Raw genomic sequence first — 22,099 nt, 5'->3', positions numbered from 1 at the left:
TGTTAATTAAAACTCTATGAAATGGTGTAGATGAAATAGTTTTGCCCAGTGAGGGATCCTTCAGGGGAAAGATCGTTTTCAAGCTAATGAGTGTAAGTAGTTAGATTAAAGGGCTTTATGGGAATTAAAATCATAACAAAATATCTATACATATATATCTATACATATATATATATATATATGTGTGTGTGTGTGTGTGTGTGTGTGTGTGTGTGTGAGACTAAATAATGAAATAGGGGATTGCTGCTTCGCTGACACACAGGGGAGCTGGAGGGTTGAGACAGCTGAGGGTGAGATGTGTCTTTTGGAGGACATAGGATTCACAGAATCAGTGAGACACTGAAAGCTTGTTTTGATGAGCAACTGACTGGCTTCGGGAGAAACTGCAGAAGCAAAAGCTCTGAGGCAGCCAGGACATTTTAAGATGTGTTTCTTCAACACACTTCAGGGAATGCAGTAATCTCAGTGGTCAAAGTGTATTTTTTTAAATTATGCAACCAAGTCAACGCTCTCTTGGGATAAAATTTCATTAAATCTTCCAACTGGAGCCAAACACAGGCCCAAGAATCCAGTGGACAACCACAACATCATCAGTGATGAAAGAAACTGTTGCCAGTGAAATGAGCTTCCAAGAATGTTTCCTAAAAACGCTTAGTTCCCTAAAGTAAAAGATCTTACCCATACCCATATTACACTTCACCCCCTTTTCTGAAACAGAGTTCCTCTCTCACAGCTTTTTATGTCCAAATGGTAATAAAAGTTCTTTCCCTCCGTTGAGGCTCCAGCTGTCCAGCTGCATCACTCTCAGTATAAGTCCCCTTTGTTTCCCTTTCCAATTTTTTTCAGTCTTTGGACAGGCAGATTTGCAAGTCTCAAGGCAAAAGGGGTCAAAGGCCACAGGCCTATAGAAGCAGCCACCTCAGGGTAGATGGGACATCCTGGTTTCCATTCCCCTGGGTGGGAAACAAGGCTTTATGTTCTTGAGTCTATTTGTTGCTCTGAGACTGGACAGGACATCAGTCTGCTTTGTGATAAAAAGTGAATGTTGCAGTCCAGGAACCTTGTCTTTTTCCTTTCCATCCCTAACTTTACCTCTTCTTTAAGGACCTCACCAGTGGGTTTGCATGTTTTAGCAGATTAATTTCAAGTGGTGTATTCTCTACATCACAGTTCATCATTCAGCAAAACCATCTGTTTTGTTTGAATGTACTTTTTCTACTCTTACAGGCATCCGTTGTTTTCCATTTATTTCTGTACGCAGTGAAAATCCATCAGGGTATTCTTGGAATTTGCTTGAATTGTGTAATGCATCCAGTATACAGTCATTTTTGTCAAAGTATCTTTTCTTGTTGGGATACAGCATAGTCTTTTAAAACTAATATGCACCTCACAGTCCTACAGATCCAACGGCCACTTCAAAACTTAATTTTAAAGCACCAGCTCTGAGGTTAAAGTTACTACATCAAGATTATTTTTCTATTATATTTAAGGGGGCATTTTTAATGCGCACCATTACAAAGTTGAAGGCCATGACTATTTGTAATCAAAAACATACACAAACACTAAAGCACAGTTTGACTGACCTTTTCCTCCAACACATGCAGAAACCAAAGTGATCAAATTTCCCCCAGTTATCTCCTAAAATATGTGCCTGTAGGTGCTGTACAAAATTGTTTCTCATCATCCTTTAAACCAGCACACAAAAGGCATTTCAACCACCCAATAAATGATAATGACTTTGTTTTTCAAGTCCCTCAGTCTTGTATCAATCACATTTACTAGTAAACACTAAATGTGCACTCAGTGTTATTCCAATATTCAGCTATTTCTCACTCGCCTCATCAATTTCCACTATGTATCGATCAGACAGTAATGTCCTCCCACTCTGAAACAGGATCATTTTAACTGCTCACCAGACCCGAACAATAAACTCTATGTTCAAATCCATCTATCCTGCTAGAAGCACGCTGCCGTTGGCACTTTGACAACAGAAATTCCACAGAGAGGAGAAATTCCCACTCCATCATGTCAGTGTTTGTCTGTAGGCTGCAGCAGCACACTAGGTCAAACAGTGGAAAAGCAAATCCATAGATGTGAAGCCTGTGGGCTCACAGACAATTGCATAAGCCCATCCATCCCAGAGTAGATTAACCTCCACTGATAACCACAGGCTGGTGACGTCAGCCTCTGCTCTGCCTCTCTTACTCCTCTCCCCCACCACCTCCACCATCCTCCACAGCTGGGAGGCTGTCCCATCATGAGTGTATAACAGAAAAGAGGGTTTAGACCTGCCTTATCTCACAAGGCAGTAGAGCCTTTGTCTTCTGAGCAAAATGCTGCATAAGTTCATTACTGCATCATTAGTGCAAGTGGACACTTATAAGTGTATTTTATTTTCTAGGTTTCTGGCCTACACCTTTGCATTCCTGCTGTTTTATTCTTGTTCTGCAACTACTCATACATGCTTACATACAGCATAACATTCTTTCACGTTTCAACATAGCATCTAAACAACATGGTCACGCACTGTTTTAGCTGGGGGTGGGCCCATTGGAACATGAGTCGGCCAATCAGAGGTGAGGACATAATGATCTATTTATGTACATTTTTCAAGGGCCCTCATCATGAAAGATTAGGAAGCCTCTGATATTAACCTGAATATGTCATTAAGAACTTTAACAATGTTCTCCAGGTTGCATCAAGTTAGCTGAGGATTAGTCAGAAAATGACAGGAAAAGAAGTTTGTCCTGCAAAACAAAAGTGTAAAATGGTCACACGTGACCAAAAGAATAAGCTCACCTACAGAGCATTTATAAATATGCTCTGTAGGTGAGCTTATTCTTTTGGTGTGGAATGTAGGCTCCAGCAACATAGTGCTGTCAAAATACCACTGGATTTTAAAAATTAGCATGGAGTTGACAATTCCAACAAAAGTTGTAATTCTGAATGGCAGACATCTTTTTTTTTCTTACAAGAGATTGTAAGATGTTTAATAAAATAAACAGAAAACGGAGAGAAGAATGAAAAAAGAGGAAAAACGTAATTAAAAAACATGTAATAAACAGAAATATTTACATTAAAAAATAAAACGTTAAAAAAGCGCCATCTCCCCATTTCCCCTTAAAACGATTTCTCCTACAAACGAGGCCTTTGTTTTGAAGGTAACAAGCGGAAGGCGTGTCAGGAGTCGTGTGTAGCTCAACACGCAGGTTCAACAGATCCCTCACTCTTCACAGCGACTCAGCAGAGGCAAAAGGGGAACGTTTGAGGACACTTGACAGCTTTCAGAGACTGCTATGACATCTCGCAGGTAAAGCCGAGCTTTGTTGTTTAAGCCGTCATAACCCGCGCGGTGATTTTCAACAGCCTCTTTACGCTGCACGAGCCGTCAGAGATTGTGCAGGCGAGATTGAAGTGAGGCAGCCAGAGGGAGAGAGAAGCAGGGGCGCCTCAACTTTCTCCTGCTACAGTCAGAGCCAGTAAACAGAGGCACTTGTCGCCTCATATTTTGAATTTCATGCTGAGAAACTTCATTTTTGTGTTTGTCTTGGTTATTTTGAATTAGCACAGAGTTATATAACGGACTACTTTGAGTAGCACAAGTGGCGACGCTGAAGCTTTGATAAAGCGCTGGGTTTTGTTTTATTTGGCTAGCTGCTGCTCTCTGAAATAACAGCTGATTTCAAGTTTACGCCACGTTGCTCTGTTTTCATGTTTTACATTAATTTACATTTTTGTGTACTTGTATTTGTGAATGGTGTGAGTTATGTCAGAGCTGCAACCAAGTCAGACCTTACATTTATAATGAAAATAACTCCTCACACCTATTTCCATACATCATACGAGTTATTATTCCAAAGTCTTTACTCTTTTCTAATCTAGTTCTTTGGGCTATTTCTTTCTGTTCTCCCGCTTTGTCTCTCTGTGTGCACAATGCAGGAAACTGGCTTATAGCTTCCTGTGAATCTAAGCCCTCTACAGAAAGTATTGTCTTAAACATATAGCACATTTAAACTATTAACATTATAAACAATTTCATACTCATATAAAATGATTCATTAATAGTAATATTTAGGAAAAGTCCCTACATTACTATACCTACAGTCCCTATACCTACAGTCCCTGTAGGTATAGTAATAAAATTGTCATTTGTTCTGTTTTTGTATCAGGATGTTTAACACTGACAGCTTTGCAAAGCGCTGTGTTACTCATAAATGCGTATGGTGTGTATATATGGTGTGTATATTCTGCCTACCATCAGTAACTTGGTTCTCCTTCTCTATATTATTAACCACATGTATATCTGTGGACTAGTAATGATTTGTAGATCTCACTGAAACATTGACTGGCATAGTACAAGAAGAATTAAGAGTTACTATGTGCTGAACACCATGAACATCAATGGACGCATATATTTAGATTCTACATTATCAGTTCCAAACACACAATTCGTGAGCTAATATTACCTGCTGTATGTACAAGTAAAAATGATAATTAATCAAAAATGTTTGTTTAGTCAGGGTTATCAGGTGTGGCATGTAAAATGATGCAGTGAAATGCAGCAATTTAAAGTTTATCACTTCTTTCTAGTCATCATCATGAGTAATTGTGCATTCAAGTGTAACAACTGTTTGACCTGCTACAGATTTCTGTGCAAGGTGACCTCTGAAACATTGACTCCAGCAATGAGGCTTGTCTCTTGGCCATTGTGGCTGTTGTGGACTCAAGAAAATGCAGTGTTAGCAATCAGAGAGTTTACAGTTGATACAAATGTCTGCCACTATATGGGTGGAAAAGACAGCAGATGTGTTGCATCGCATGATGTTTGGCATGTGACTGTTGTGTCCTGTATGCCTTTGGTAGGTAAAGCTGCAATAGTGAAATAATGGTGGTTAAAAGGCCGGTGTACTGATTTTAGTCCAGCTTCACAATACACAAAGGCATTTATTTCTCCTGACATTCCTGATTTCTCTGACAGAACAAAGGCTGTTGAATTCTGGCCATGTTATTTGGCAAAATGGCTTTTTTTCACAACAGAATCTGGCTGATATGGCTTAGGCCTTGGTACATCAAAGGGACTTTGGAAACAGTAAAGCAGCCAGGCTTTTTTACAACCTTTTTTTTTCCTTAACAACACAGCTTAGTTGTTTCCTCGTACACCTTGTAAGGAAGGATCTACTTTTACACCCATTCACAGTTTTGTTTAAAGTGGGTCTGTGTGTGGCTCAGTTTTGCATAACTCTCAACTACAGTCCAAATCCTCGTTAACTTGCTGCAGTGATTGATTTTCCATCAGGCTATTGCAAAAATATTTGTAAGTCTTCTTCAATTACATGGTCCCTGACATACATGAATACATATATACTTAAAGTAGGTGGCTCATTCTTACACACTTAACACTTAACGTCCAGTTGACTAATACACTAGAAATTTGAGGTAATTACCTTAAACTTTGATTTCACCTTAATTTTCACTTTCCAATGCTTACTCATATTACTGGATTAAATTATTGGTAAAAGCTGTGTCCAGTAGATACAATTGTAAAAGTGGTCCCCTCTCAATAAGGTTGGTGAGTAAAATGTTGCACAACAGATGAGAATAGAGGCAAAGAAAACAAAAAAACATGAAAATAAGAACAGTTTGTGCCATCATTTCTCACAATATCACTAGAGTTGCCCCGGGGGGCTGAGATCAGAGATAGTGGAAAACACTGAGACAAAGTTAAAAGCTGTTTTCATGTCTGCCAGTTTTCATGGTTTGTCGCCGGCCGAGACACATATGACTGTTGCTCTGTGGCTCGTTGTGTACTTCCTGAGGAGAAATACCACAGGGGAACAATGCTACAATGTGTGCCATCTTGATCTGATGGACCTGCTCTCCTGTTGTTGATGGTATCACTCGGACTCCCCATTTCAGGAAGGATTTTAGTTCACCATTATATTGGGGAGGGCTGGAATTTCCACATACTTTGTTTTTATTGTTTCTGTAGTGAAGATATATGGTGGTTTAGTCATAAAGGAACCATTTGTACGGTCCGTTATTGTAACAGTACTATAAAGGTAACGTTGATTAAGCCTTGTAATGTGTTCAGTATAACTGTGGCCCAGAGAAAGAAGTAATAATACAGAATCACTTTACGCTGCTGTTCCACTTTTATTTTGCCTGTTGTTTCTTTGTAGTATTACAAACTTTCCACTATTGGAAACCACCTCTGCCCCCCTTTGTTTATGGAACAGACCTCGTCTGTCACTGAAACTCATTTGACCAGCTGAGAACAGTGAGTCAGTTTTCTCGATAAGCCGACAGGAAAACAACAGCCCATGTGGAGGAATAAGATAACACTGCCAACATTTCCAGGAGTGCTCTGAACCAACTGTTAGTTTTTTCCAGATACATGTTTTGCATTTTGTTCATTTTATTCTAACAATGGTGACAAAGCATTAGAATTTTGTCATCTCCACATGCCCACGGTCTTTGAATGTTACTTAATGCTTGAATGCTTATCCATTTAAGGGAAAAGTACTTAAAAAGGAAGAAAGGAAAAGCTTTTCTAAGTGTATGTCAAATATTTGACATTTACCATATCGGAGCTACATTCCTCTCTGATTGAGCCGTGTAAATCCAAGCTTAGCTTTGATCAGGTTAATACTGTAACACCTGCTGTTGCTTCTGGGTCTCTCTGGAGATAAATTACTTTGAATATTAAAGTCATGCTCATTTGAATGGGATTCAGTGAGAAGTGCTGTTCTCTCTTTGGCGGGTGAAATGAATAGGCTGGAAAAGAGGAACAAATCGATGGTCCATGAACACGTATTTACTATTCAACGTCTCTTTGTCGGCTGGTCAGTGCTTATATAAATTTGCAAGTTTGTCACTGAAGGTACTTTGATATTTGAGATTGATATTTCTCTCCATTTCAGGCATGTCATCACTTTCTGTGGTTCAAATATGTAAGATTAGCAAGCTTTCACATCGAGCACTGGAACTATTAATTATCATTTTTTAGCCTGTCAGGTTTAAAGACAGTAGTGGATTATAGGATACAAAAGTCATGTCAGTTAGTTTATGTAGTATTAAATAGCAGCCAAATCACAGTATCTTTATTCATTTAATCTTTTGTAATTTCCAGCATGTAGGTCTTAAACTTGAACATTCAAACTGGCATGCTCTTTGTTTTGCGTAGTAAGTGAGATATGGAAAATCTTAGCCAAGTATCACTATACAATATGATTGTGATTAGTAACAGTTTCCTGTGGACTAGATGCCTAACTGAATCACATCTATAATGTGCTGTCCCTTTTATGCTGTGAAATCCCTGTTGCTGAAGACAACTGTGTTGTCTACTTATTAAGTGGAAAAAAGAGCATAAAACCACACTATTGAAAAAATGTAAACATCACATCCGAGTGAACAATATGACTCATGTCAACATACTGTATTTTTTCCAGTACAGCTTTCAATCCAAATTAAAAAAGGGATTATTTCATTATTTTAATCTAATGCATATTAGATTAATATTAGACACACATATTAGGCAAAATTGCAAAGAACTGCATTTTCAATTTTTTTTTTTTCTTGTGCAAATGTGCTGTGGGAAAGAGTCAAAATGATAACAACTTTTTGAGTGATTGCTCCACAGAATCCACAGTTTGTTAATCTGTTTCAGGTAAGAAGTCCAGTGTGTATTTACTAGTTTCTGTTCTTCAGAAAGCTTCGTTTCCAGGTTGTCTGCTGAAAAAAGTATGGATGTGTCTGTAAAAAAACATAGTAGTTACTTATTAACCAATAATGCCTGGAACCACTTCTATTCTGTGTTTGACGAGTCCTGTTTACCCCATGTAAAAAATCGACACAGTATGGATACCCTGTGCTGTTAGTTGTTTTTACATCTATAAAGAATTGTCAGACTAACCTGAAAGCTCCTAACCACAAGTCGCATCACCACTAGCATTTCTGTTAATTAGTTAGTCAGCCTGTGGTGGGTTACAAGTGTTGAAATCAAACTGCATGCACATGCACAATGATTGCCCAAGTTAGTCATTAAGGTTATTCTACTAAGCTGACTGGCTGGTGCTGCACAGAGAAGTGAAATATTCAGCAATGGGGTGTGTGCAAGTTTTGCGAGCGCAAGTGCAAGTTTTGCACCCCATGTAAATGGGGAACGAACCATCAGCTGGGCTAAAAATATCTGCAACATTACCAAAATCCACACCCCAGGGCTTGTCTGTGACCAATATAGCCCTAGCAGAGGCTTTCATGCTGCGCTGTGGCTACTAAGTATATCACCTTTTTGTCAGTGGGCCTAGACAGGGGTGCTTTAAATAGCTGACCAGGGCTATATTGAACTTGAGACATTATGTAAGAGGATAGAGTGGTGGCTGGATGCACACTGGGCCTGTTTCCCTTCAACCAGCCTGAGGCCTAACCTGCAGTTCCCAGCTGCCTCTGTCTCTCTTTCACAGTACATCCAGCTTATTCTCCCCTTCCCTGTCTTTGTCTCATCAAATAAAACTAGGATATTTGAAATCTTTCTTTTGTTTTGTCTCTCTCTCTCGCTCACTGCCCATGGCCTGATGCAGGGAAATGGGGTGCCTGGTGGTTGTCAAAGGGAATCCTATTCTTGGAAAGCCCCAGTCACTCCTACTTCTGCAGTCGTGATCTGAGGAGGTGAGGGAGAGACAGAATATGGATTGGGTTTATTGGAAGGGCATCTTCTTCAGTCTGTTTTAAGGACCTCCTAAAATTGACAGCAACTCAAATGTACAGTATCACACAGCTAAATTTTTTCAGTTGTATTAGAATGTCTCGCATAACTTTTGTGACATCAGTCATATCACCCAGTGGGGGAGTTACACTGAAAAAATCTGTGAGTTTGCTACCATGGATCTGCATTGTTCTGTTGTAATTCTGTGGCAGATTATATCATATTTCAAAAACTGGTGGTTAGCATTATCCAAAGTATAAAAATAAACATTTAGGTAATCCAAAAATGTGTGATTGTTTGTCCTGTAGATACATTATAAACTCACTGGGCTCCAGTACAACAGGGCTGCAAAATGTCACGTACTTCCTGTGTAAACAAAACAAGTTATGCTGAAATTCTCATGAAAAGAGAGATCTCTGGCTTTGATAGTGCATTTTTAGTAGGTTTTTATTCCACTGGTCTTTGTAAACAAGCCGGACAGGTTCAGATATTCATATTAAACTAATCATTCAGCTTCTGAACTTGGACATTAATGGACGGTTTTTTAACATACTGTATGGTGATTGGTTAGCAGAGTCACAAGAAAGCATTGTACCCAAATATAGAGTAAAAAATACATAAACAGAGCTGATTGTAAGCATCTTTTTTACTGCAGCTGGTTAACATTTAAACAATTGTAAGCAAATAAGCAGCTAAAGACTCACTTTATGTCAAGCATTATACAAGCATTTCTAGGTGAGTGATGGCCTAAAAGTTAATCATTAAACAGAGTAACACACACAGACAGAGAAGGGGCAAATACATTTTGTTCCACGCTTAGACAACACAGGCAGTCAGATCATCAAATAATAGTTTCACAGCAAATCTCAAAAAGGCTTCCCAGAAAACCTATCAAAAGGCCTTGCAGCCAGGATTGCATAAGTGACATTTGGGGGAAATGAGTTTCATAATTAAAAATAAAATGTTTTATTTGATTTACCATGTTTGAAAAGGACAGTTCTGGAATCAGAGCCAAAATCAAACTGTGCAACAAAGTAGTGTTGTAAGTTTTTCACCAAAGTGTAGAAGTCAAACTTACCTTTAGCTGTATTAAAGGCTCAGAATTAAAGGTTTGAGGAACTTAACCTGGATCTGTAGCTCTCAGAAGTGAACCAGTGTAAGGATCTTGTGAAATATTACTCAACTATTATTAACATGTGAATTGATGCAAGACATGCTAATGTTAAAGATAAAGTAGATTACTTTGCATATTTGTGGCCTCATACAACAGCAAAAAAATGTATTTGTGGACTATTGAGAAATTCTCAAATGTGACAGGATTTTGGTTACATTTAATGCCAAACAATTGTGTCTGAGAGAACTGTTCATCAGCAATTCAGTTGAATTCAAAATGTTTTCCAATGTTATGACTCCCCATGTGAAAAAAATACGAAGCCAAGTGCTACCAGCCAAGACCAAACTTTTCAGAAAGGAAAACCAACAGAAAAGTGTGTGCTTTTTTTTTTCTTTTTTCTTTTTTTTACGCAAGGTCAGAACATCAGTTTGGCCAGCATCCAGCTTCCCTTTTTACTCACTGAAGTAGAAAGCTGAAACTGGGAAAAGTCCACTTTGGTTGCCTGGTTGTCCCTGCAGGCTTAACAGGAAGCTTCATGCTGCAACATTCATTTCTGGTGATGAACATTTGCCCTCTCCAGAGACAGTGCTAGAAATGAGACTTTACAATCCCACTTCAGCAATATCAATATTATTAATATTTTTAGCAGTGCTAACAGCCGTTCTGGTGATGGCAGTGTCGGTCTGCTTCACTTGGTTCAGACCAGACTGAAATATCTCAACAACAATCAGATGTAAGGGCATGAAATTTTGTCCTGACACTAAAGGTCCTCAGGCGACAAACCCTAATGACGCTGCTGAGACTTTTCCTTTACCACTACCACAAGGTTGGCATTGTTGTTTTTTTGTCTAATATTTGAACAACTATTGGACTATTTGTATTTGTGACATAACTTACAGTCAGATATAAGAAAAGTTCATGAAATCAAAGAATGGCCCTTTGAGATGGTTGTAAAATCCAGAGGTCATTGTAAGGCCATTAGGAGTGGCACTACAGTTTTACACTGCCATGCTTCTGTTCTCTACATTTATTTTCTAACTCATCTGCAGATCTCCCTAACCCACCCCTGGAAAATTAATAGCCTAATGGCATACTGCTGAATTGGCTGGATTGGGGGTTTAGCTTGGCGAGGGCTAACTATGATCCGGTGTAACTGCGCCATGCGCGATTAGGTGTAATCTCCAGGCACGGGCAACACAGCTGTTACATTTAGCCTCCGACAAGATATCAGCGACCTTGTAGCTCTCACAGAGCTGGCACCCAGATCTGGCTTGGCCTGGTCTGGTCTGTGTTGCAGCCAGAGAAAGCTCTGTTAGCTTTAGGATCGCAGAGTGGGCTTTGGAGCGCAGCCATCGGATAGCCACTGACCTCTTAGGGTACGTATGAGGGAGAGGGTGAGGCTGACGGAGGAGAGCAGAGGGTGGTTTGACCAGTCTGCCAGTGTCCATCACATGAGTCTGAGGTGGGAATGGACGGAAAGCAGGGGGACGGCTGATAGCACTGACGAGTGCTGGTATCAGGCCTGCTCACGCTCGTCCAAATCCCAGATTAAAAGGCCTCCGCCCCTTTGCTCGCTCTCCCTCCCGCCACACTCCCACACTGTCTCTCTCTCAAACACTCTTACAAAGCACCCCCCTCCACTTCTCTCACTGTCTCTGTCTCACTCTATCTAACCCAGTAACACTTTTACAAGCACCCCCCCCACCCTCTCCCTTTCGTCTCTATATCTCCCTCTCTCCTTCCCACCCTCCCTTGTGTAACAGTGCCCAGTGCTGGATTACTAAGCTCTGAGGCTGCTGAAACAAGGGGCTGTGGCAGGCTTCGACCAGAATGGTGAGGTAGGGCAGAAACAATCCCATTCATCTTCAGTCAATTATCTACTTTTGGACAAACCTCGCACCTCTTAACTCCTACTCTCTCTACAAATAATGGCTTTAATTCTGCTGTAATTTGCTTAATTTAACACAAAATCCAGTGCTGTTGATGAATAAAAGTGAATTTAGGAGAGCATGTGGAGACTTGGCTGTGCAGAGGTGCGTGCTCATAAGTTCAGTACCTCTTTCACTGATGTGTGTGTATTGTTGTAAAGGTGGGCGTTTCAGGAGGTTTGCTTAGTTGTTAAGAAGGCTGTTGAGTTGTATTCCAGGACACTCAGGAGAAGGTGTCCCTCGCCTTCAGCTGTCTGCAAACCTGACCGGGTGCATAGTTGTACGGTGGTTGCTGCTGTTGTGTGTTTGAAGCAGCGGTCCAGTGTTTGCGTCTGGCTCCAGCCCGTCTCCATTGTTTCGATAATTTGACGAGTGACAGCAGCACTGTGATGAGGGATTAGATGTGGATTAGTGACATAAGGCATTTTTCCCCCTCTGTTATTATTTTTCTGTATGAATCTGTGTAGGATTAAAAACAATACCACAAGTAATCTGTCCACCAGCTGACACCCATGACCTGTCAGTGGTTCAACAGAAGAGTAACCTAAATGTGGTGGCCGGTTTGAGTTTTATTTTAGTGACGAGTGGAAAAAAACGTTTAAAAGCATCGGAAGCTGCCAAGTACCACGTGTTGGTTTGGATTGTCTGGTTAGATTCCCTATTAGCATGCCGGAGGTGCATTGGTGAATATGTCAGCTAGTATGTAACAACACACAGAAACAGTGACGCTACGACAGTTTGTCCTTTGAACAAAACTGAAATATGTATTTTCAACTGTAAAATGATCTTAGTCAGGATTCTTAAAAAAGGTCATTCAAGGGATTCTCATCAAAAATATTTGTTTGTGTTATGTGTTAATATACAGACAGTAAATCGATCATAATTGCATTTTTTAAACTCCCAAATATTGATATTTGTATTGACCTCAAATTACAGACCAGTATCTGTTGGTCTATAACCCTTTTCTTAGATAGTTTCTAATTTACATCATAATTTATCCAGGCAAAGCTGCTCGTTGTTACGCAACATTTAACATTTAGTACCTTTGCTTTCTTTAAATGAAAAGTATAAAAATGTTTATAATCCTCAAATGTACCAAAACTCGAGTTGTTTTTTATAAGATGCTGGAAAATGTAACATGATAAAGCACAAACAGTTTGGCAAAATACATGATAAACCATTGCAGAACAGGAAAACATAATTAAAACTGAGCATACAGCCATAGAAAAATCTTCAAAGAGATTTGAACGTCAATTGTTACTAATGTTTTTCTGTTTCTGTTTGTCTTCATACACTCTCCAGTTGATGCCATGTCAGTATTGATAGAGATATTTAATATATGTATTTTTAGGGACAAGATACTGTGCAACTAGGACACGTGTGTGCAGTATCTCCTGTGGATGCACTTTGAGTATTGTGGATAATACATTTATCACTCTCTCAGTGCCTTTGAATCATTTCCTGTTTGTCTCAAAATGGTCCAAGCTCAACCACCCAAACCCCCTGCTAGACTTCCAGAGATATTTCTAGTGTCACAGAGAGAGCCTTGGTCAGTTTACTCTCTGTTCCTACATGTATTCATGTAATCAGTTACAGTTTATTATTTGTAAAGTTCTCCTATAATCTGTCTGCTTGTGCAATGAGAGACAGCGCAGCAGAACAGTTTTGCCCCTCCCCCCAGTCCCCCAGTGAGGTCTGGATGAGATGTCTGTTCTGATGTGGTCTGTCTGTTGCGATCTGGGCCCGTTCAGGGCTTTGGCTCAGTTTGCTTTCATCACTAAACTCTCTGTTCACTCAGGCTGGACTTAGATCAAGCAGATTTAGGTATTTTAGTTAAAACTGGATGTTTATTAGTCCTGTGGTAAACCTCCAATAACGGAAGATCCTCATTGATGACAACAGAGAGATGTGGTGGCTTGTGTTGGTCTAAATTTCATGCACCATTCCCTCCTGTACAAACCGTATCACACATGTAGCAGCATTACCGATTCTCCTGAAGTGTCTGCCTGTCGCTTCACCTGTCTCCTCTTTCACTCCTCTCATGTTTCCTCTCTGTCATAGTCAAAACAGGTCAGGCTGCTTTGTGATTGACAAGCAGTCAGTGTCACTTTGATTTGTCTGTTGAATGCAAAACGGTGACAGTTACTTCATCTCCAGAAACGCTCGTCTGACATTTACATTTAGCGCCCAAAAGCAATTTCAAGCCTTTTTTCCCATTTAGTTCTAGGAAATGTCGCTCTCACTTCATTTGATCTGAGATGTCAAGTCGCTCTGACAAACAGAAACTCCAGCATTTGGCAATATGAATGTCAGGCCTAGATATCCTTGTTACACAGTGATTAGATTTATGTTTTTGTGGTTTTATGAGTTGTTGAAGAAATTAATAGAAAGCATTTAGTCACATAACGAGCTAAAATTCAGACCTTCGCACCAGAAGGGACCACAACATTATTCTGGTGTGTATTCGCTGCTCTGAGGTGACACAAGATCTGCTGAGCTGACACATGAGTCTTATTTTTATCTTACTGTCATGGGTTTGTGTCATACAGTGTACAAAAACAGAAACGGCTAAATGCTCGCCCACTGTTGAAGCTTTCAGATACTATCTTCTCAGCTTGAGCTTCATGAAGGCGCTCTTGTGTCGCCCGCTGCCTGCTCTCCGCTGGGATATATTAATCAATAATAAGCCTTTGTAGTGTGTGGGGGGTGGCAGTGAAAGGGTACAATTTAGAATGTAAAATGCACGATTTCCATGACTCATTTGGTCTATATGTCAGTGTCAAAAAAGTCTGTTTTCCCATTCTTGTTGAATCATTGACATTTACAAGCATTTTTCTTTCCAAAGACAAAGGCTGCAACTAAAGGTTATTTTGGTATTTAAATAATCTGGGGACTAGTTTTCAACTCATCTTTCAGAGTTTTTATTTCCATTACTCTGAGCAAAAAAATATTCAATACATAAATTAGCCTGTTAGAAACAGTTTCAAATCTGTGAAGTTAAATGCTTATAGATTGCAGACTGTCCATGTGCAGGCAGGGAGGAGAGAGAGTGTAGAGAGTAATTTATAGCTTTTCATGAGTCGGCTTTGTTGCTGCTTTGTTGAAAAGTTGTTCTTGGAATAGACGTCATACAAGTAGAATCTGATCTGCTAGAGCCAGATTTGTCAATACACGTCCAGCTCCGTACTGTAGTCAAGCTATTTCATCACTGAAAAGCTTGCCAGCTGGTATAGATCCAGAGAGTTGTCTTTAAAAAGTTGGTGTGATGCTTTTTTTTGGCTGGGTATAATTGAATATATATAGTATAATTGAAATGTTCTCAGACTTTTTAAGTTATAGTGTAAATTGTTCAGACTACTGTTTTGTACAGCTTCAATTGTATCATTAATTTTTAATTTTTCGTCATCACAGACAGACAACACACCACTTACTTTATACGTGTACAGTTTCATGTCATTTTTGTCAACCCCCCCCCCCCCACCCCCACCCCCATGTTTTGACACACAAATGGGTCTCTGGATGGCTAATGGTGCATTGGATTAGCCAGCAATGGCACACAGTAGTTACGGAGGTTAAACCCAGTGATCCCTGCTTAAACATGAGCTCTAAATCCACACAGCTGACATACAGCCAGTCACTGGGACATTGCTGCTCTACCTACTCACTGCCTCTTCACAACTAATATAGTCCATCACACATTAAACAGTTTGTATGCAACACTAGAGCATTTTAGTGCAAGTGTCACTGTGCAGATGCACTTGGTTTATGTCCTGCAACTGTCGCCGAATAATGATATATCTAGTATAGATATCTAGTATATCTAATATCTAGGGTTTGGTTTGTATAAGTCTCAGCATCAAACACTTCATTGAGGATGCAGATCCCAGATAATCAATCAACATACCTGAGAAGTGGATGGGATAAATATTTACCTAGAGTGTTTTGCAACAGAGGAAGTAACATGTAATTATTAGCTTTGGCTTTGCAGTACTATAAACCTAAGTGTCCTTCCCCTTCAAACCAGCACAGGACATACAGTTAGGCTGTGTTCACTGATTGATCATGAAAAAACAAGTGTTCTCTTTTTATTTCAGTTGAAAGCAAGAAGTAGTTAGTGTACTGACAGTTACTGCAATCATAATCAGATACAGATATTGTATTAAAACATCTTTGAATTACTCTTTAGGAATTAGAGCACAGATGTGATGAGATACAACTTTCAGCAGATACAGTTTATCCCTAGACCTACTAATGGCCTTTTTTGTACCAGTCAGCTGATATAAAGACACAGGCAACCTGAGACTTAAAATATAAATGTAATTTATTTTAGGTTGATTACAGGACAGTAAGTTCAGTGGCTCATAATTTTTGGTAAATGATATGATGGCATATCACAATAAGAAAAGCTGAAAGATGAACATTATCATATGTTAAAAAGAAGAAGATTAGGATTAATATTCATTGACAGGCTCTATTGATTCTGCTGATCTATAATCAGTTTCTTTCTTACAAAATGAGAGGTAGCCCCATTTATCTGAAAACTGAGTCTCTGGCTGGGCCTCACATTGACTATGTTCCTGCACCACCAAAGACTAAATGTACCATGTACATCAGTCAGCTAATGTAGATAACCATTAAAAGTCTGCCTCTTCTATCAAACCTCAGCCTAACTGGCAGCTGTGTCCAATTCATAAACTGAAACTTTACATGGCCGACAAACATTAATCAGAAAAGCGCAGGTCACAGAGGCTAAAATACCACTGAACTTTTCCATAAACCAGCCATAAACACACAGCAGCACAGTAAAATCTTGTCAGTAAAGCCTAGGGTTCTGAGCTGATCTGATTCAACTGTTGTAAGACAAGATGCAGAGACATCTCTCAGTCATCTCAGTCTCAGGACTAGCTAATTGGGGTGCACTAATTGAACCTTACTTGCAAAAGACAGTCCTTCTTCAGGCATGGAGTTTCTCAGCAGGAGTCTGTTTATTCAGTAACATTTAAAAGTCCTACAGCTGTTGAATTGTGGGCACTGGCCCAACCAGCCCAGTTCTGTATCTGTTCTTGGGTATGAGATGTCTAATTAGGGCTAGAGTTCCTATACTGTTTTCCCATTAAGAATGTGATCATCCTCAAATAACAGCCGAGGTTGGTTTTTTAACTTCATAGTGATTGTTTCATTTCTAATGTATTGCACTGGAGTAAAGAGTGAGGACAATAGAAAAAGTGTCACTGCTCAAATATCTGTGGCCACACTCATTCTGTGCAGTATTTTATGTTCTAATAATTTTATGTTGTTGTGTCGCCAGAATGATCACTGCATACAAAATATGTCAGAACACTCAACACTACAGGTCTGCACACAAATAGCTGAGTAGTTAAAGTTAGCAGACAGATCGCTGACTGAAATGCACTCAGAATTTGTGATATAGTGCAAGATTATGGATGGCAGCTATATACACAAGATTGGCTCATTAAATGAATAAGTCAAATACATTTTCAAACTCAGGAGATCTATTTTATCTATGCCTGATTTGTCTCTATACGCAGGGAAGCTGGATATGATGGGGCACAGATAGCATACGTTCTTCTAACGTGGACACATGGTTAGTATGGATGTGTTACAGGCCTCTCTTTTGTCCCCTGATTTTTAGGTGGTTCCACCCCAACATCACCGGAATCGAGGCAGAGCAGCTCCTGTTGACCCGGGGCGTCCACGGCAGTTTCTTGGCCCGGCCCAGCAAGAGCAATCCGGGGGATTTTACCCTCTCTGTCAGGTGGGTCCTCACCTACGCTCTCTCCTTTCCTTCTTGTGTTGTTTGTATTGTTCACCATCAGCCTCACTATTTAATCACACTGTTGTCACAGCTTTAAGTGTTCAGGAAAGATCTGGTGCAGTGGTGTTGAGGGGCTGGATGGGTGATAAGACAAGAAGTGGTTCTCTCTGGAAAATAGTGAATGTAACATTTATATTTTAGGCACTTCGCTAGTCATCCAATCTGCAGTGAGTCAAACTATAATAATTCTGTGACCATGGATTTAGTCAGTTTTCAGTATGAGAATAAAGAGTGACTGTGCTCGTTTGACTAAAGTGGGAAGTTAACCTCTCAGGAGCGGGCAGGGCCTTTGGAGTCTCTGAAATTCCCACCCGAGGGTCAGTGTGTGATGTAACATTTTGTCTGCAGGCGAATAGATGGTGGTAAAACAGAAGGTGTTTTGTGCGAGTGTTTCTAGGAACATGTTAGATAATATATTTGGAATGTGATTTGGTGACATTCTGATTAATTTGGTCGGCAGGGTGGAGCTAATGTGAGCCGAACAAGTCCAGCTGAATGTAACACCTTGTGAAAGCTGTCATTCATGCCTTAAAACATATTTCTGTTGATCGCTTTCATTGAGAGCCCTGGTGTGTTACAGAAAATGTGCAGTTTCTGGTAAGTAGGACTCCACCAGTGCGTAGGCTTAGGCACCATGCAGTGGCGATCGCAGAGAGCAGGGAGCAAAGGGAGATATAGGAAGAGAGATTTTAAAGAGTGGTTCTTCCTTGGCAACGGAAGCTTTTAAGAGATACATCAGTCAACCAAGTGTCTACATGCATTTGTTACTCTGTGACTAGCTGGCATGGTGACATGGAGAAGCTGTGTGTGTGTGTGTGTGTGTGTGTGTGTGTGTGCGTGTGTGTGTGTGAGGGAGAGAGATAGAGAGCGGGACTGAAACAGAGACAGAATGAGGAAAAGGAAACAGTAGTTAGTGAGGGACCCATGTAAGGCTTTGACCTTCACAGCCTGTGGTTTATGTGGACTTGTGTGTGAGTGTGTGGTGCAGAGTGTTGTAAATCGCACACACCACAGGAAGGTTGCTGGGGTGAGTTGTAGCCATGGTTTGTGGTCTTGACATACTTAAACACACCCAGACACACTCTGAGGTCAAGCGGCCAGAGCCTCAATACCTGCTAGCCAGACAAGGTAGGTCACTTTGAACTAACAGGAAGGAGGAGGGAAGCAGAGTTTTATTAATACAGAGATATTAACTTTTGAAAGAAGAGATAATATAATGTTGCGCTCACAAATGAAGAGTTGAATGTATAAGCAATACAGTGCTCTGTTGCATAGCTCAGTGCGCTTTGTGGTTTAGTTGATACAGCCTTACATGGCCTGGTATGACCAGTAGCTCATGATGATTGATGTTGGTAAAGTTAGCAACTTATTGTTGTTTAAATGACTGAGTCAGTCTTCACCACCGATGTCCTATTACTGTCACTGGCTGCTGTTCAGCGAAGGTTACACAGTCTTCCTTAAACATAGCTATTATCTCTTTTTTTGCCACTGGTTAGTGATTGGTCCCTTTGTATGTATTGATTGCATACATTGTCAGAGTTTTTTCTATAGACATTATAGTGGTTATGTTGTGCAAAAAGCAGGAAAAAGGGCAGCTTTGAGAACTGTGTTATATCCTGCTACAATATCCTATTTCTCAGGCAATTCTGTCAACTACCAGGATAAAACTCAGTCTACACCTGTACCTGTTTAAGATGATAATAAGAGAAACAAACACTTTTTACAGCTCTGTTACACCCCTGTTGGTGAAAAAAGAGTAAGAGTGTTAGAGAGAGCTTTTTTTACTTGCTGGCTTTTTCTTAGTAATTGTACAGCATCAAATAAAGTCTGTAAAATGTGGAAAATATTAGAATATACTGAAGATAATTATTCCCTATTCTTAGCTATGATATCATTCTACCTAACTCATTTTCTGTTTTTCGTCACACACACACACACACACACACACACACACACACACACAGTGTCTTATCAAAGCAGAGGAGAGGCTAATTAGCTAGTCATTAGCCAGGTTTCATCTTACTAAGGCCATTATGAGCGGGACAGTCACAGTGAATGTTCAGATTGTAATGGACGCTGAGGGACTCTGTTGTCCCTCTCTCTCTGTCTTATCTTCCTCTCTGTGCCTCTCCACCTCTTATCTCCACCACCTCCTTTCTTTTCTGGTCCACGAGGTGAACAGAAGAAGGAGGGGTCGGGCAGAGCTGCTGCTCAAAAGTGTCTGAAGGCTGAAGTCTGAGATGCTAATGAGAGCTTTTTGAGGGTTTTGAAAATGTAATCAATTCAGAGTTTCATAAAACTCAAAGAGGGAAAAGAGAAAGTTGGAAGCAGAAAACTTTAGCTATAATTTATATCCAAGTCCAACTTTGTAAGGAGAGCAGTCTGGTGAAGTTTTCTCCATCATTTTTCATGCTCTTTATACAGTCTTAAGACCCTGAGGATGAATTTTAAGGGCAATCTTAAGAGAGAATTTTGCAGGGCAAATTACCACAGAGAGCAAATGGATTTTCTCCTGGCCTCTGTATTATATAATGCTAGCCAGGGTTTACTTAGATATGTTTCCATTGCAGCCAGTCTATTTATAGGTTGAGTAAAAGAGCATTTCACCATCATTATTGTGGATGTTAACTCAATCTGTGAATGTCTTTAAACTGCTTTTCCATCTGTTTCAACAGTGTTTCTGTGTTGACTGTTAACGTTGCATTCTGACATGTAACATACAACCTCCCAGTTTAACACCCACAGCAAATAGAGACATTAGGTGTAGCTAGATTTGCATGTCAACAAAGACAAAGACACAACCATAATTGCATTGTGTGCAAATGTTTGTCAGTGTTTCTGCTTTCATAACACATGCATTCCTACTACATGCACCATAAACAATACACGACACCTAAACAATGGCTACTTTTTGCTGGGAAGAGTCAGTTGAAATACAGACATAAACATAAATGAATATAAATGTATCCAAATTACCTCTGCAACTAACTAATTAACTACTCTGTAACTGCTAGCTACTGTTAAGTAACTGCTAACTGCTTTTAGCAAGCAAACTACAACACATATGCATATACAAAGACAGCATCAGGATACAGAAACTCCTCAATGTACTCTGTCATGAATTATTGATAGTGGTTGTTACATTAAAGAATGTTTGTTTGTTTTTTTATTTGTGGAGCAACTAGAACAAGACTTCATCTGAGTGCAAAGTAAATATTATATTTTACTTTAAGTCCATTCATTCAGTGTCTGATCCCCCCAGTCTTACTCTTTTATAAAATGGTATGGGAGCACGCTAAAATCATAAACTTTCAAATTATACACATTAAAGAAAAAATCTAAATGTCACATATGTATCACATAAGTAGCTGCCAATAGTAGTGACATAGCAGAGCTAATTTTGGGTATTTATTGTTTAGACTGGCCCTTTTCAGTGGCATAAAAAATATCTATTGTTTAGTTGTTTGGCCCCACTCATCCATTGTAGAGATAATTTTCATCCATATGCTCAAGTTTTAGTCATTGTCTTTGAGCTTGGCTATCTGGTACAACAGAACAAACACCATTTCAGTAAGATTTCTTGGTTGGTTTGCAAACATCTCTCAGCTCAGAAAATATAGATCATACAGTGTCTACTTTTAACCAGATGATGCATTTGATGTAAGCACGGTTCTTCCACAGCCTTATGTCCACACTGACTGAACATAACTTTTGAAATTTCATGTCAGATTTGAACATGTCTCCTTTAGAATTTAGGTTAAACCTCAAGTTCAGCAGTCTGTTCATATTCAAAAGTAGAATTGAAATACAGGCTAGAACTTTATCAACCTCAGTTTGATAAGTGAACTGACAGCAGTAAAAGTGATTTCTCAGTGGTGTTAGGCTGTATTGAGTGAAAAATATTGCTTGGAATGGCTTCCGGGCAAAGCAAGCAATAATCTATATATTCTAGACTTTGTACATGCATAAATATGTGCATTTTTGAGCAATACATTTCCCAGTTGTCCAAGTTTGTGTACTTCATCTTATCAGTGCATTAGTTAGTTTAGTCATACTGATCTAAATACTGTTTATTAAGGGAACCCACTATTTCTGCAGGATTCAGTACTCTGGCACAAATGTTGAGAAATTTTGACATATAATCTCACTCACAGACGTGATAGATGTTTGCTGCTCTGGCTGTTGAGCTGCAGCAGAATAACAATGCTGTGATCTGGTAGAGAGGCACTGTGAAGGACTGTGTGACATTATGTACATTTGTGCTTCTGCTCAGTTGGTCCTATCAATGCAAACCAGTTCATGGAATAATCTGGGACAAAATTATCCTGCTTTTATCTGCTGCATTTGTTTTTCCAGTAAAGCAGGATCCCATCACACCACGAAATTAAATACATTGTAAAAATGCCTAGAATCCCACTGTGTATTCTTTGGTTATACTGTACTCTTTTTTCCCTCTTGTCATGCTTTAACGTTACAGTTATTCAAAGATTTATTTGTTGTTGAAGAATCTAAAGTTT

The 22,099-nt window shown here is 39.6% G+C and overlaps 1 protein-coding gene across 6 annotated transcripts in view; it reads left to right on the top strand.

Moving 5' to 3' along the window:
* Positions 1 to 3,165: 3,165 nt before the first annotated feature.
* Positions 3,166 to 22,099, top strand: part of ptpn11b (protein tyrosine phosphatase non-receptor type 11b) — a 38,974-nt gene continuing 20,040 nt past the window's right edge. For 5 of the 6 annotated variants that reach the window (XM_018675235.2, XM_051071066.1, XM_018675234.2 and 2 more), the window contains exons 1-2: positions 3,166 to 3,310; positions 17,400 to 17,522. In XM_018675235.2, coding sequence (XP_018530751.1) covers positions 3,297 to 3,310; positions 17,400 to 17,522 — 137 coding nt within the window. In that variant the 5' untranslated portion in view covers positions 3,166 to 3,296. Of the gene's footprint in view, positions 3,311 to 11,497; positions 11,657 to 17,399; positions 17,523 to 22,099 lie in introns of those variants that run through there. The other variant, XM_051071067.1, reaches the window with a different exon arrangement.

The sequence above is a fragment of the Lates calcarifer genome, linkage group LG6 (genome assembly GCF_001640805.2).
Source record: "Lates calcarifer isolate ASB-BC8 linkage group LG6, TLL_Latcal_v3, whole genome shotgun sequence".
NCBI classification, from domain to species: domain Eukaryota; kingdom Metazoa; phylum Chordata; class Actinopteri; family Centropomidae; genus Lates; species Lates calcarifer.
This window is presented reverse-complemented; position numbering and strand designations above follow the sequence as displayed.